Source organism: Diceros bicornis, chromosome 18 (assembly GCF_020826845.1).
Source record: "Diceros bicornis minor isolate mBicDic1 chromosome 18, mDicBic1.mat.cur, whole genome shotgun sequence".
In the NCBI taxonomy this organism is placed as follows: Eukaryota; Metazoa; Chordata; class Mammalia; order Perissodactyla; family Rhinocerotidae; genus Diceros; species Diceros bicornis.
The window spans coordinates 15,669,229-15,685,899 of NC_080757.1; the positions used below are offsets into that span (position 1 = coordinate 15,669,229).

General features: G+C 42.5%; 1 protein-coding gene across 4 annotated transcripts in view; it reads left to right on the plus strand.

Annotated features, from left to right (window-relative positions):
• SMG6 (SMG6 nonsense mediated mRNA decay factor) overlaps positions 1 to 16,671 on the plus strand; it is a 205,440-nt gene that overhangs the window by 104,083 nt on the left and 84,686 nt on the right. For all 4 annotated transcript variants that reach the window (XM_058560085.1, XM_058560086.1, XM_058560084.1 and 1 more), the window contains one exon: positions 4,667 to 4,868. In XM_058560085.1, the coding sequence (XP_058416068.1) occupies positions 4,667 to 4,868 (202 nt within the window). The remainder of the gene's footprint in view (positions 1 to 4,666; positions 4,869 to 16,671) is intronic.

Here is a 16,671-nt window from a genome sequence, read left to right on the forward strand (position 1 = left end):
GAAGGATGGCCTGAGCCCTGGTCTGGCCTTAGCACTCCACTCTCCAGACTGTCTTCCTCCCTTGGTCCTGCCCCAGATGGAGCTTGCAGAAAAGTTCCTACCTGACCTCTTCCTATAAAGCTGGCAGATGTGTCTTTCTTTCTGAGTTCTAGGAGGGAGATAGATTGTTGTGGTATAACTTGCCTCACATATTTCACACCTTAATCTTTCAGAGCATGTTATAGTTGAATAACATCTTGTATGAGAAAACTCCAAAGTTGTAGAAACACAGAAACCCACTGGTCCACCTGAGACCAAGGCTTCTCAGTTCCTTGGACTGAACCTGCTTTTCTAATGCTGTTTGTAGAACTAACCCCAGCCTGAAGGGTTAATCTGATTCCCCAAGTCAATATCCCCCCAACAACCAGCCAAGAGTGTGTGTTGGTTCATTTCTGTGAAATGTGTTTCCCCAGTCACCTGGGCTGGCCTGGGCTGCATTGTATCGGCCAGCAGCTGCACTGCACTCAAACTGACAGCTACATTAAACCTTGGAATTCTGAGGCAATAAAAAGTAAATTAACTCTTATTTTTTTCCTTTCCTGGTGGAGTAAGTGAATGCATGTCTGTGGGGAAGTTAGTGAGCCTTGGTCCTGAGTGCATACCTCTAACTAGCCACTGCTGGTTTGTCCCAGGCTAGGATCTGGTGTTCAGACTTGAGCCAGGGGTCTGCTTTCCTGGTGTGTGGTGTGTTCTATGGGGTTGGGCCACTGGGTTACCTTGCAGCTGCTGATCCCTGCTCACTAATCACATGACAGCTGCGAGAGGCTCCCTTGCCACCATTCTGAGAGCCAATAACAGACTCATTGGGCGCAGTTTTGTATTCTCTGGCTGCTTTGTGTCTGCTTGGTGAAGAATGCACCCTAACTTGAGTGGGATTTTGTGGGCTCTGGGAGCTTCCCCAAATATGAGTTGGGACCAGAACAAGCCAAAGAGACTTGCCCGAGCCCCATAGCACTCTAGAGGGTGCATTTAGAACCAAAGGTGGTTTGAGATTGTCTGAAAAACCTTTTGGGAAGTAATTTCCCAAGCATTTCTAGAAGATTGGGAGCTCTTTAAAGCTCCTCATGGCCACTAGAATTTGACTTTGGGCTACTTGGCCCAGGCCAACCTTGAATCCTTTGAATCCAAGGGCTGCTGTGGGGTGAAGGTTGGAAGGCACTCCTAGCTGGGATAAGGAACTAGAGCAGGAAGAAGCTAAGCTTTTCCCTTTCTACTCAGACAAGAAACCCTATGTTCACCCCTGGAACTGACCTCTCAGCCTAGAAGCCTAATTGGGGTAAGCTGAGGTGATATTGCCCGGGTTCCAGGAATTACCTCATCCTTTTGCATTTATCTTAACTTGAATTCAGGCATCTCACCTAGTTTTTCAAAGTGCGTCTTCCTTTTCATATTAGTTTCCTGACATTCCACTCTTCCCTGCCTTCTGTGGAGAGTCACCACATGGCCCATGGGTACCTGGGTAGTTGTGTTCATGTCTGTGGTGCTCAGTGAGAGAGGAGATAACGGATGATGAAATGTGAAGTGATCTTAGGCAATCCCACTGAGATACCAGAAGAAAGCAGCTACTCGGAATCAGAGTTCAAACACAAGACCAGTCTGAATGGATCAGGGCAGAAATGATCTTTCATTGAAGCATTTTGTGTATTCCCTTGGTTCTGCTCAGTCTAGCTTGACCCTTGGGCCACTTTATATTTCTGAGTTGGGAACTCAGGACACTTCCTATGTCTTTTGGCACCAGCTGCTGTCTTACAAATCAACACTGGGGTAGGAACTCTCATCCACTTCATTTCTGCAGTGAATCTTAAGGTTTTGGCACAAGGTGGGTGGTAATGGGCAAAAGGCAGATGTGGGCAGGGGTCCCTACTGGTGGCCAGCAATCTCTGGGAGGAGTCAGTCTTGGTTTATCTGAGCCTTAGGGGACAGGGGAGCATGATAATGAGAACCACATGGTACCACATATTTCTTAGTCTTGGATCCAAGATGGTAGGGGTGGGAGGATGAGAGAGGGATGTGGGGCCTCCCACTGTGGCAGCCGTGGGTAATTTTCTGCTGCCTCTCCCTGGCTGGAGATGCTACTGCCCACACCCTCCACCCCCAACTACGTTCTAAAGCAGCCTTGACCTGCACAGCACCAACCAAGGCCCCCAAGCCAAGAATTCAGCTGGGAGACTTTTCACCTTCTTCCTTCTCACTGTCGTCTTTCCTGTTTATTTTCCAAATTGCTGCTCTGCAGCCGAGCAATGCCTCTTGGCTGGAGCTCACCAGTGCTGTGGGATCAGACTCAGGCAGTGGGCTCAAGTGGCCAACAGGGCACTGGGGGAGGAAGTGGGGAACTGGAAGAGCCTCCCTGTGCGTCTCCCATGGGCAGCGCTAACCTCGGAGGCGGCCCTGAGCAGCCCTATCACATCCGGTGCTTGTCTCTGCAGCCGGGACCGGAGGATAAACTATCAGAGCTGTGGGGCAGTGCATCATTCCTCTTATTATTTTCTTCTCTGCAGATGGGGTCGTGGAAAGTTCAGTTCCTTTTAACCCTCGAAGTTCTGTTTATTCTACAGCTGGTAGCCTGAATGCCGCGTTTCCCATTACATCACAAAGGGGCTCAGGCAGATCTCTGCACAGAAACGTGTTGCAACTGTTTATTTTTTTCCATATTTAAACATTTCTGACAGCCAAACCGGCTGAGCCAAAAGATGAAGCTTTGTGAATGAGTCTCGTCGGTGTCTGTGCAAAGAGAGGCTTTAGGAAACTCTCATCCCTCCGGTGATTCTTCCCAAACATGTTCTTTTTCCTGGTCAAAGCCTGTGAAGCAAGTTACTTCTGCAGTACACGTGTGTTGATTATGTGCTGTTGTGTGATTAATGGGGCTATGTTCCGCCGGGTTCCCAGGACACTCTTGAAAACAAGATGTTTCATTTCATTACCTTTTCCTAGTGCAGTGATTACAGTAAATAAACCAGTACAGGCTCCTTCCACCTGGAGCCAGTCAGGGAGTCCCCTCACCTCTACTCCACTTTCTCCCCCAGCATCACCTTCAGTGACATGTCCCTTGAATGCCCTCCTTTCTGCCATCCCCCAAAGGTTTTTTGGTCCAAGGCCCCTCCGTAGCAGATTTGGCTCATGTACGTAACTCCTCTGGGAAGATTCCAGGATGTAGCTCATTCATGTATACTTTGCTTCTTGCCTCTTGCCACTCCACCTCTTGAACCTAATCGTAAAGCTTTTCTTTGTAACTCTCTTATGTGTCTCACTCCTTTTGGAGTACAACTTAGCATCCATAGGGTACTGCCTGTTCCAGACTCCCTGGTTAGTTGGTCCTCTGGAGAAGAAAGCCAAGTCTGTAGAGCTGGCAGGCCTTGGATCTGACCACAGTTTGGCTATTGGAGCTACGTCCTAGGCAAGCAAAAAGAAAGCTGTAAGGATCCTTAGCACCCACCAAAACAGGGATCTGAATCTCAGTAGATTTTTAACAAATGATGGTGACAGAGAAATGAAACTTCTTTTTATAATTCTGTCCTGGAGTTTGAACTGGCAGAGCCAGACTTTGCATTTCCGAGGTTTCTTCTCAGGTTCAGTGAGGACCTGGAGGTAGGCAATTAGGATTGACCAGCCATCTCAGTTTGCCCATGCCTGAGGGGTTTCTAGGGACATGGGGCTTTCAGTGCTAAAACTGGGACAGTCTCAGGCAAACCAGACCAGTTGGTTACCCTATATCTAACCTTTCACAAGTCAAGGATTAAGGAGAGGGAGTGGGAAGGCCAAGACAGCACTGATACTGGTTCATCTGCTGAACTGCATGGGAAGCTTTACCTTCCTGGGAGGATCTTGACAGGCTGGGAATGAGGTTTTTGTTGGGTGTGTGTTTGATTGTTTTCTTGCTTGTATATAGAAAGAGATTTCTTTTTTTTTTTTTTTTTAGATTTTATTTATTTATTATTTTTTTCCCCTTAAAGCCCCAGTAGATAGTTGTATGTCATAGCTGCACATCCTTCTAGTTGCTGTATGTGGGATGCGGCCTCAGCATGGCCGGAGAAGCGGTGTGTCGGTGCGCGCCCAGGATCCGAACCCCAGCCACCAGCAGCGGAGCGCAAGCACTTAACCGCTAAGCCACGGGGCGGGCCCTAGAAAGAGATTTCTAAAATATTGTAGGAGGCAAAAAAACCACGTGACTCTGTGGTGTGACTGGCCCCTCTAGGGCTGTGCAAGAGGAGGGGAGATTGGTGCTATGTTGCTGTCTGTGTGGCATATACTTGGCTGGACAGGAGTGGGGAAATTCTGGGAGTTGCCTCAGGCACTGGGTATCTAGAGTGTTAGAGTAAGTGTCTCAGGCACACTGTCTGGAAAGGCGACAGGGCCTGCATTAGGCAACTGATTTTCTAAATTCTTCTTTCTCTCTGGTTAGGATTAAAAACTCACCCTAATCAGTTTCAAATTTGCATATATGGACACACACCCACCGATTGCTACCATGGGTGCCATTTTGTATCCTAGCTTTTTGGGTAAGATTTCCTGGCAGATGCCAGTAGTAGACAACATTTGCCACAAGTACCTCCCAGCTCACAAGTGCTTAGAATACTTTTAACTGGTTCCTCTTTAGAGCTGCTCTTCTTTTCTTACCTTATTTTCACAGGGTTGCTGTGGATGTGTGGTCGATGCTGGCTGATTTCTGTAACATATTGACTGCGGTGAATCAGTCTGAGGTGCCCCTATACAAGGACCCGGACGATGACCTCACCCTTCTTATCCTGGAAGAGGATCGACTTCTCTCGGGCTTTGTCCCCTTGCTGGCTGCCCCTCAGGACCCCTGCTACGTGGAGAAAACCTCGGATAAGGTCAGCCCTGGGCCAAACATGCCTCCCCATTCACCCCTCCTCTTAATTCTCCAGACTTTTTTATTCTTGGGAAGTTTTCTGTGCAAACGGAACATGATTAAGTCATTGAAGGGTGTTAAGGGAAAATATCGACCTTTTAGCCGCTGACATCCAGCTCTGTGTCCTGAAAAAAAGCCCTCTCGACTTCCTTTGGTGTGTGTGTGTGCTCGCTGGCATGTTGTATATACGATCATTTCCTCACTTGTTTAAATAGTGCAGCTTGTGTTGGCAGTGCTCTCACTCAGCTCCAAATGGTTTGCATCATGCTTAAAGCACCCTCCTTCCTCCCCCTTTTCCTTCTTCCCCCCAGCCACAAAACTCTGCACTAGGAAAACAGCCAGGGCTTTTTCCCTTCTCTAAGGAGGAGAGTGATAAATAGGTGACTAGAGAGAAGCAGACATGATGTGTTAACTTACAAAAAAAGCTTTTAGGAATATGAAGCATTCCCCACTGCCTGGTTTCTATTTTTCTTCCTCTAAGGACTGTGTTTTAACCTGAACTTTTTTCTTGTCTGTCTGTTTATAGAAAACAAGGTTCATTGCCTGTTGCCCTGATGGGGACTGTGGCACTCTTAGTCTCTGCTTAACAGTTGGGTCTTCAGCCGGGTGTGAAGAATAGGCAGTCCATTCTGATTCATATTCCTGTGTAGCGGTTGCTAGACTGGGGAAGTAGCACCCACAGGTCCCAGTAGCACCCTGGGAGCAGAGTCTCCTGTGCTGAGCAAGACTGTGACCTCTTTGCAGAGTTGTTAGCATCACATCCCCTGGGAGAGAGGCATTTGAGGAAGAGTCCGCAAATGACTTCTTAGGAGGAAGTCTTTTGACTTAAATGAAGTATGTATAGAGATGTAGGTAGATGCTTTTTTAAAAAAAAGTCAGATAGTAAAAACTAAATTCCACACATAAACTGCAGATCTAAGAGATTTTATATTGAATCTAAAAATTTAACTTGTTCTTAGTAGAAAAGAGTATATGTTCATTGTAGACAAGTAAAAAAGAAGAAAAATTTATTCACAATCCCTCTACCCAGAGGTAACATCACTGTTATTTTTGCTAATCATGTATAATCGTATTCCACTTCTAGTATACACATACATGCACGCACTTTTTTTTAACAAAACTGGGGGGTCATATCATACATACTATTTGTAATCCGCTTTTTTTCACTTAATTTTTTTTTTGTGAGGAAGATTGGCCGTGAGCTGACATCTATTCCAGTCGTCCTCTTTTTGCTTGAGAAAGATTGTGCCTGAGCTAACATCTATGCCAATCTTCCTCAATTTTTTTTTTAATTGTGAAATTTTTGTTGTACATTATTGTTTATCAGTCACCATATAAGTGCATCCCTCCACCCCTTGTGCCCACCCCCCATCCCCCTAGCCCCTGGTAACCACCAAACAGTTCTGTCTGTGTGTATGTTGGTTTATCTTCCACATATGAGTGAAATCATGCCCTGTTTGTCTTTCTCTTTCTGGCTTATTTCACTTAACATAATACCCTCCAGGTCCATCCATGTTGTTGCAAATGGGACGATTTTGTCTTTCTTTATGGCTGAGTAGCATTGCATGGTATATGTATACCACATCTTCTTTATCCAGTCATCAGTCGAGGGACACTTAGGTTGCTTCCATGTCTTGGCTATAGTGAATAATGTTGCGATGAACATAGGGGTGCATAAGCCTCTTTGGATTGTTGATTTCAGGTTCGTTGGGTAGATACCCAGTAGTGGGATAGCTGGATCATAAGGTATTTCTATTTTTAATTTTTTGAGGAATCTCCGTACTGTTTTCCACAGAGGCTGCACCAGTTTGCATTCCCACCAGCAGTGGATTAGGGTTCCTCTTTCTCCACAGCCTCTCCAGCATTTGTTGCTTTTTGTCTTGGTGATTATAGCCATTCTAACAGATGTAAGGTGATATCTTAGTGTGGTTTTGATTTGCATTCCTCAATTTTTTATGTGGGATGCTGCCACAGCATGGCTTGACGAGTGGTGTGTAGGTCCATGCCTGGAATCTGAACCCGCAAATCCCAGGCCACAGAAGCGGAGTGTGCAAACCCAACAGCTACGCCACCAGGCCAGCCCCTCAGTTAATATTTTTAATGTATTCTTATATGGAATCATTTTTGATGATCACTTAGTATTCTTTCATATGCCAAGATTTCTTTAACCAGTCTTTGCTTTATTGAACCAAAGAACTGTTCCCAATTTTTGCGCTACTATAAACAGTAAGGTGGTTCCTTATAGCAAAATTTTTGCATATATTCCCTTTGGTTAAATTTCTGTAAGTAGATAAAGGTTCTAGACATTGACATATCAAAAACCCATACTCTTGGATGCTTTTACTGGGTAATGGATCTTGGGAATGTGAGAACCTCTGTCTCCCAAGAGGAATACTCATTTTATGTTTTCCAATGAAAAGTTGGAATGAAATCCTGCTTTTCTAGTCTTGGAAGGGGATAATAATGGGGAGTGGTAGTATGTGAGGTGGAAGACAGCTAATACAAAGTTTATACTTTGTGGAAAGTGTTCAGTTAGAAGAGTTGGAAGAGAAACTGGATAATGATGGCTTGGGCCAGGGGATCCTAGTCCTGTTCTGTGATCACAAGGTGGGTGCTTCTGGGGTTTGGCTGTTGGGTTATCTGGCTTTTAATGCAGAGCAAGGAAGAAGTCCTAACCAGCTTCAGACTTTTTAAGCCCTATATTCTCATCAGCTCTCCCAGCTTTAGTGTCAGTATATGATACATGTATATGATACAGTATATAATATAATACAATACATGATGTTGCCAGAGAAGAACACAGAGCCAGCAGTCCATGCCCTCAGCCTCTGATAGTGAGTCATAGGATACCCGGGCCGTTGCAGCTCATTGAGACTAAGGTAGGTCCCTTCTTTAAGGACTGTGAAATAGGTATGGCAAGCATAACATCTCCAAATCCAAATTGCTGAATTTCTCTCCCCCAAACCTGGTCTTTTTTCAGTCTTCCCATCTTGGTAAATGGCAACTTTGACTTTTGGGTTGTTCCTGTCAAAATTCTTGGGGTTATTCTTGGCTCCTCTCTTTCTCTCACACCTCCATATCTAATCCATCAGCATATCATGTCTTCTTCACCTTCAAAATAAATACAGATATAACTCTTTCTTACCACTACACCCTAGTTTGATTCATTGAAATGTCTTCTAACTGGTTTCTCTAGTTCCTCCGTCTTCCTACTCCCCAGTCTATTTTCAGGACAGCAACTGGAATGATCTTTTTAAAACATCAATAAGATCATGTCACTTCTCTGTTCAAAGCCTTCTGATGGCTGCTCCTCTCACTTAGAGTAAAAGCCAAAGTTTTAATGACAGCCTACAATGACCTCAGTGATCTGATACCACCTTCACCCCTTAACTCTCTGACCTTAGCTCCTCCTGCTCTCCTCGTACCCAGTATGCTTTAGTCACGTTGACATCCTTTCTGTTCCTCAAACAAGTCAAACACTCCTGCCTAAGGGTCTTTGCACTTGCTTTCCTCCTAACCTGGAACACTCTGTCCTCAGTGTGTGTGTGGCTCTCTCACTCCCTTCTAAATGTCACCTTGTTAGAGAGGTGTTTCCTAGCTACCCTACATAAGATGTTACCTGCCTTCCTTTTCCTTTTACTCTGCTTTATTCTCCATGGTAGGGAAAATAACATCTCTTGAGTATCAAGCATGTATCAGTCCCTGGACTAGGTACTTCCATACAGTATTTCATTAAGTTCTAACCTGCCAAGTAGGTATTATTAGTACTTTCTTTTTTTTTTTTTTTTTGTGAGGAGATCAGCCCTGTGCTAACATCTGCCAATCCTCCTCTTTTTTTTGATGAGGAAGACTGGCCCTGGGCTAACATCCGTGCCCATCTTCCTCTACTTTATATGGGACGCCGCCACAGCATGGCTTGCCAAGCAGTGCATCAGTGCACGCCCGGGATCCGAACCGGTGAACCCTGGGCCGCTGCAGCAGAGTGCGTGCACTTAACTGCTTGCACCACCGGGCTGGCCCCAGTACCTTCATTTTTCAAAAGAGGTGACTGAGGCTTAAGAGAAGAGTAAAGAGTGATGATAAACTCATATGGATCATCTCCGTGGCTGACCTAAAAGATTAATATGTACGTGTCAGAGGGAATCTTTAGGAACTCGTGACCTTTTAGAAATCTGAAAAAGGTAGACATTTTCTCCAGCTTCAGGTGTTCACTACTAAGAATTGTAAAGTATCTCAAGGACTTGTCAGTAGCAGCAACACGAGCAGTTTCATTGCTGGTCGAGATCAGCCACATGTTTGGTCCAGCCTCGATGATCCTTCAACAGATATTTACTGAGCATGTCTATATTACGCTGTCTTACACACACAACATGAGAGATCCAGACATATAAGGCAAACATCCTTCTAGTTGGGAAGGCAGATTGTGACATATACAAAGATGTGAGAAGCAACATAAGTTAATTTGTACCTATAATTAAGAAGGAACTCTTGAAATTTTGTTGAGCTGGCAGTATCCCAATGAAGGCATTGCTTAAGGAGCACTGATTTGACATATCATTGTATTTCCCAAGCATGTTCTATGGAACTCTAGTTTTATAGGTTCTTTTTTTTTTTTACAATGTGGTTGACTTTATTTTTTTATTTTTATTTATTTTTTAATTTTTTGTTTATTGCAGTAACATTGGTTTATAACATTGTATAAATTTCAGGTGTACATCATTATACTTCTATTTCTGCGTAGATTACATCATGTTCACCTCCCAGATACTAATTACAACCTATCACCACACACACGTGCCAAATTATCCCTTTCACCCTCCTCCCTCCGCCCTTCCCCTCTGGTAACCACCAATCCAATCTCTGTCTCTATGTGTTTGTTTGTTGTTGTTATTATCTATTACTTAATGAGGGAAATCATACGGTATTTGACCTTCTCCCTCTGACTTATTTCACTTTGCATACTACCCTCAGTGTCCATCCATGTTGTCACAAATGGCTGGATTTCATCGTTTCTTATGGCTGAGTAGTATTCCATTGTGTATATATACCACATCTTCTTTATCCATTTGTCCCTTGATGGGCACTTAGGTTGCTTCCAAGTCTTGGCTATTGTTAATAATGGTGCAGTGAACACAGGGGTGCATGTATCTTTATGCATTGGTGTTTTCAAGTTCCTTGGATAAATACCCAGCAGTGGAATAGCTGGATCATATGGTAGTTCTATCCTTAATTTTTTGAGGAATCTCCATACTCTTTTCCATAGTGGCTGCACTCGCACCAGCAGTGTATGAGAGTTCCCTTTTCTCCACATCCTCTCCAACACATGTTGTTTCCTGTTAGTTTTATAGGTTCTTAATTGTTGGGTAAAAAAAGTTTCATGATCATATAAGTTAGGGTAAAGCAATTTTAAACAGGACCCATTACTACAAGACTTCTTCGAACTTTTAATATAGTACACAAGAAGGATAGCATTTGCAGTCTTTCCCAAACTTGCTTCACCTTTGATCTTTTTGGTTTACTGAACACCTTGCAGGATTAGTATTCTGCCTAAGATAAACAAACCACAGTAGAAAATCCAGGTATGGGATGAGCAAGAGGTGAGAAAACAGGTTGCTATTGGGACTATCCAGAAGTAAGATAAAGAGTACAGATTAGGGTAAAAGCATAGAGTGGAGCTGATTCTATTTTGAGAGAAACATCACAGATGTTGAAACCAATTAGAACAAACCAGGCAAAAGAAAGTGATCTTAGATTCATTGAGTGGGTGCTGGGCACCTCAAGTCAGAGGTTAAGTAGCTTACCCAAGGTCTTATAGCTAGTAAGGAAATGTAAGATTAGAACCTTTGTATGACTTGAGAACCTCATGTTCTGATGAATGATTTGATGGCTGGGATTTGCTTCAAAGTAATCTGGGGAGGGAGGTAGATAGGAGTATACATGAAAAAAAAAACTAAAAAGCCAAATATTGATCCTTATTAAATCTGAATAATGGGTACATTGAGTTCATTCTGCTTTTGTATATGTATGAATTTTCTATGATAACTAGTTTTAAAAGGAGTAAGAAATAGCCATCCTGAAAGCAAAACAAATAAAACTATGTCCTTCCTGCTACATTATAGTGCATAGGTGATTGAAAAAGTAATCGAACCATAATAATAATAAAGTTAAGCTCTCGTATTCACTAATCATGTTCCAGACCCTGTGCTAAGCTCTTTACGTGCATTTTCTCATTGAAACCCCATCAGTCCTGTAGGCAGATAGAAGTGAGGAAAAGGAAACTGTTTTAGGAGAAAGATGTTGAGTTCATGTTGTACTTTAGTCAATATTAAAAAAGCTTAATTATCATCTTCAAAATATATGCATGTGACTGTATAGCTATAGGTGGTAGTAAACAAGGATCTATTTAGTGACAGGCCCTGTCTGTCTTAGATTCTAAAGCTCTAGGTATTTAACGGGCACCAGAGCATTTATGTCATAAGTAGATGTAAGCAGTCCTCATTCTGGCATCCCCAGGTAGGTTAATCTGTGTGATCTTCTTTGTCTTCCTCACCGTATTGTCTGACCAAGAACTAAGTGAAGAACTTCCCAACAAGCTAATGCCGGGGCCACTCTTTGGCTTAGTTAGGGAGTAAATTATAAGTCACGTTATAAGGTCGTGTTATAAGTCGCACATTACGTCCCATTCATTCTTACAGTCATCTTTGCTTTCTGTCGATGTAGGATCCCAGGAAACTTTGTCATTAATAAAATATGTAGTCGAGCTTAAACATGAAGCTTAATTTTTGTCCACCTTTTGAATCTGCTGGCTTGTCGGCTTGTTTATTTGTTAAATGACATTTTTGGCATGTTGTTTGTTGTACATATACCAAAAAATGTTTTAACTAGAAAATACAGAAAAGCACAAGAGGGGCCGGCCCGGTGGCTTAGCGGTTAAGTGCGCGTGCTCCGCTACTGGCGGCCCTGGTTTGCATCCCGGGCGTGCACCGATGCACTGCTTCTCTGGCCATGCTGAGGCTGCGTCCCACATACAGCAGCTAGAAGGATGTGCAGCTATGACATGCAACTATCTACTGGGGCTTTGGGGAAAAAGAAAAAAAAGGAAGAGGATTGGCAGTGGATGTTAGCTCAGAGCCAGTCTTCCTCAGCAAAAAGAGGAGGATTAGCATGTATGTTAGCTCAGGGCTGATCTTCCTCACCAAAAAAAAAGGTATTTAAAAAAAAAAGAAAAGCACAAGAAAGTAAAAATCACCTACAAACTACCACCTAAAATTAACTAGTATTAATAGTTTAATATATGTCCTTCCAGTGTTTTTCCCTCCACGCTTATATGTGTGTACTACTTCTTTTCCTTTCCTAAAATTGGGACCATACAGTATATGCTTTGTTCTTACTTTGTTTTTATATAAAACTCTTGTTTTATATATCTAATTTGGGGGAAAATGTTGTCTTTGTTGTTTGGTGGACTGAAAAATATTTATTTTAAGTGTTATCAGTGACTGATTTTTTGAAAAACATACTCGATCCTCCATTCTCAAAGTATCAACATCAAGAATGAAAAAAAACAATTGACTATCCCATATTTAAGATGTGTAAGTTAGCACTGCTTTAAATACGTTATTTTCTTTGTCACGAAATTGCATTTTGTTGTTTCTAAATTTACAATCATTACTTAGAACGGATTTTATATTAGAGTTTTGAAGTGCTCAGCATGAGTCTTTTTATTCTATGGCTTTCCCATTCTTATGTTTTTTACTTTGATTCATTTGTTATTCAAATGCAACAACATGAGGAATTTTTTTCAGCAAAGATGACATGGATGCTTTTTAAAAATTAAAATGACTTTTGTAAAATACAGTAGTAATACACATACTCATGCAAAAGAATCAAACAATTCACAAAAATATATAAAGTCAAAAGCCAGCCTCCAGCAATAGCTGCTATTAACAATTTGATATTTATCTTTTTTTTTCTTTTTTTTTTGTGAGGAAGATCAGCCCTGAGCTAACATCCATACCAGTCCTCCTCTTTTTGCTGAGGAAGACTGGCCCTGAGCTAACATCCATGCCTATCTTCCTCCACTTTATGTGGGACACCGCCACAGCATGGCATGACAAGCAGTGCGTCGGTGCGCACCCAGGATTCGAACCCAGGCCGCCAGCAGCAGAGCGCACACACTTAACTGCTACGCCACGGGGTCGGCCCCCTGATATTTATCTTTTTAGACCACTTCTATGCCCGTTGAAACATATTTATACACATTTATACATATATGATCAAAATGATAGTGTAGCATACATTCTCTTCCTTACTTTGCTCTTTTCATTAAACAATATATCAAGGACGTTCTTCATGACTCCTTTTCGAACATTTGAGATTGAAATTGTTCTTATTTTGCCATTACACATGAATGGCAACTTAGCTTAGGCCAACTTTTTCTCCCCCCCTTAAAACTGTGGATATTATTCCATTGCATTAATGGTTAGAAAAAATTGGAGAAAAGTCTGATAATTTCTAAGTAAACTTTTTTTTTCGTCCTGCATGAGCAATTTACAACTTCTTTTAATCTTGCATTTCAAATTGTATGAGGATTTGTTTATTTTGTTTTATTTTTTTTTTAGATTTTATTTATTTTTCCCCCCCAAAGCCCCAGTAGGTAGTTGTATGTCATAGCTGCACATCCTTCTAGCTGCTGTATGTGGGACGTGGCCTCAGCATGGCCGGAGAAGCGGTGCGTCGGTGTGCGCCCGGGATCGGAACCCAGGCCGCCAGCAGCGGAGTGCGTGCACTTAACCGCTAAGCCGCGGGGCCGGCCCGCGGATTTGTTTAGATGTTGGGCTTTTGTCCTTTAATTTTTCATGGTACCTAATGAGCTTTTTAATATGCAGATCCAGTTCTGTCTTTGGACCAGAAAAGTTTTCATCTCTTACATCCTTTGCCAGTGTTCTATTCGTTCTAGTCTTTTCTTCAATAATTTCTATTCTCCTAATATATTGGATCTCCATTCTTGGCCTTCTAGATCTCTTTTTCTGTCATCATTTTAATGCCTTTTTGCTTTGCCTCTGCATTCTTGGAGGGCTTCTTAAGTTTATCCTCTCTGTAATTGATTCAGATTTTTCTAGTGCTGATTCTACTCTTTACTGCTTCTAATTTGTTTTTGTTTTTTGTTTTTATTTTCCCACCAAAGCCCCAGTAGATAGTTGTATGTCATAGCTGCACATCCTTCCAGTTGCTGTGTGTGGGATGCGGCCTCAGCATGGCCGGAGAAGCGGTGCGTCGATGTGCGCCCGGGATCCGAACCCGGGCCTCCAGCAGCAGAGCGCACGCACTTAACCGCTAAGCCACCGGGCTGGCCCCTAATTTGGTTTTTAAGTCTGCTATTGCATTATTTGTTCCCTTACATTATTTCCCTATTTTATCCTGTAACCTTTATATTTTTGCCTGCCTTTTATCCAGGTCCCTTTAATCTGTCTTTATCATTCATCTTTTAGCATACTTCACAGAGTCTATGATTTTAAAAATTCACTTGTAAGAATAAAGCAGATATTATCTTCTTCTTCATTTAACTTTTTTCCCCCCAGATATGCTTTGTTTCTCTGTCCCTTTGTGTGCTAATGTTCTCCCTTTTTTATGTTGCATACTCTCTTCATAGGCCTCAACTTGGATTTCTACAGTCTCGTTCTGGCCGTTTATATTTCTTGGAACAAAGAAAGGTTTATTCAGGTCTGATGTTTGCTCCGAAACAGGTTAGGTAGATTCTCACTGGATGCCTTCTTTTTCTACAAATATTATTTAGAATCCTCTTCTCAAGTCTGAAGCTGGTTGATACAAGGTTGTATTACCAAGTCACCACTTTGAAGGGAGTGGGGAGGAGGCCAGGTGGTATGTAATCTCAATACATGAATTTATTTTCTACATTTTCTGTTCTGTATATAGTGAAGTTACTATACCAGAGCTAGTTTTTTGTACCCAGTCCCTGTTTCACATAAATGGTATGCCAATTTCTCACCTCATTCATGGAGCTGTGGCCTACCATGTCAAGAAGAAATTCCACCCTCTGGCCACTTCCCATTTAGTATGGTAGTTTACCTTGGGCCTCTCTCAACTGCTGATTGTGAGCGGTACTGATTTGTAGCAATGAAAAAGCTTCCAAGTGGTGTTTTCCATCTATCCCAAGTCCTCACACTTTGTGGTAGGTGGAATAATGGCCCCCCAAAGATGGTCCACATCTTAATCCCCAAAACCTGTTAAGTATGTTATGTTACAAGGCAAAAGGGTCTCTCACATCTCTGTAGATGTGATGAAGTAAGGATCTTGAGATGGGAAGATGATCCTAGATTATCCTGGTGGGCTTAATATAATCACAAAGGTCCTTTTTTTTTTTTGTGAGAAAGATCAACCTTGAGCTAACATCCATGCTAATCCTCCTCTTTTTACTGAGGAAGACTGGCTCTGAGCTAACATCTATTGCCAATCCTCCTCCTTTTTATTCCCCAGAGCCCCAGTAGATGGTTGTACGTCATAGTTGCACATCCTTCTAGTTGCTGTATGTGGGACGCGACCTCAGCATGGCCAGAGAAACGGTGTGTCGGTGCACACCGGGGATCCGAACCCGGGTCGCCAGTAGCAGAGCACGCACACTTAACTGCTAAGCCACAGGGCCGGCCCCACAAAGGTTCTTATAAGGAGGCAGGAGTGTCAGAGTCAGAAAAAGGAGATGTGATGATGGAACCAGAGATCACAGAGAGAGAGATTTGGAGGTGATATGCTGCTGGCCTTGAAGGTAGAGGAAGGGACCATGAGCCAAGCAATGCAGGTGTCCTCTAAATGCCTCCATAGAGCCTCCAAAAAGAACACAGCCCTGTCAACATCTTGATTTTAGGACTTCTGGCCTCCAGAACTAGAAGATAATAAATTATATTGTTTTAAGCCATTAAATTTTTGGTAATTTGTTGCAGCAGCAATAGGAAACTAATACATTCTTTCAAACTGAAGAATTTTGCCAGGCTCTTCATTGTTTACTTCTCCTGCTCCTTTCTTTTCCTTTGTTACTCTTTTTAATTATGAAATATACATATGGAAATGCATAAAACAAAAAGACTCATCACAAAGTGAGCAACTGTATAACCACCAAGCAGGTCAAGAAATAGAATGAGACCAGAGTGATTAATTACCAGTTCTATTCAGCTTATGTTGGAGATCCTAGCCAGTACAGTAAGACAAGAAAAGGAATCAATGGGCCGGCCCCGTGGCTTAGCAGTTAAGTGCGCCCGCTCTGCTACTGGCGGCCCGGGTTCAGATCCCAGGCACTCACCGACACACCGCTTCTCCAGCCATGCTGAGGCCGCGTCCCACATACAGCAACTAGAAGGATGTACAGCTATGACACACAACTATGTACTGGGGCTTTGGGGGAAAAATGAATGAATGAATGAATAAATAAATAAATAAATAAAAAGGAAAAAAAAGAAAAGGAATCAAGTATTAAAAAGATGATTGGAGGGGCCAGCCCTGTTGCGTAGTGGTTAAGTTCTGCTTTGGTGGCCCGGGTTTGCAGGTTCGGATCCTCCTCAGCAAAAAAAAAAAGATGATTGGAAAGGAAAAAAGTAATAAAGCTATCTTTATTTTCAAATAATGTGATACATACCTAGAAAATCCAAAGGAAAATAAGAATAAAGTGATACATACCTAGAAATTCCAAAGGAAAATAAGAATAAATTATTAGAATTAATAGGTAAATTTAGCAAAGTTGCTGGATATAAAATCAG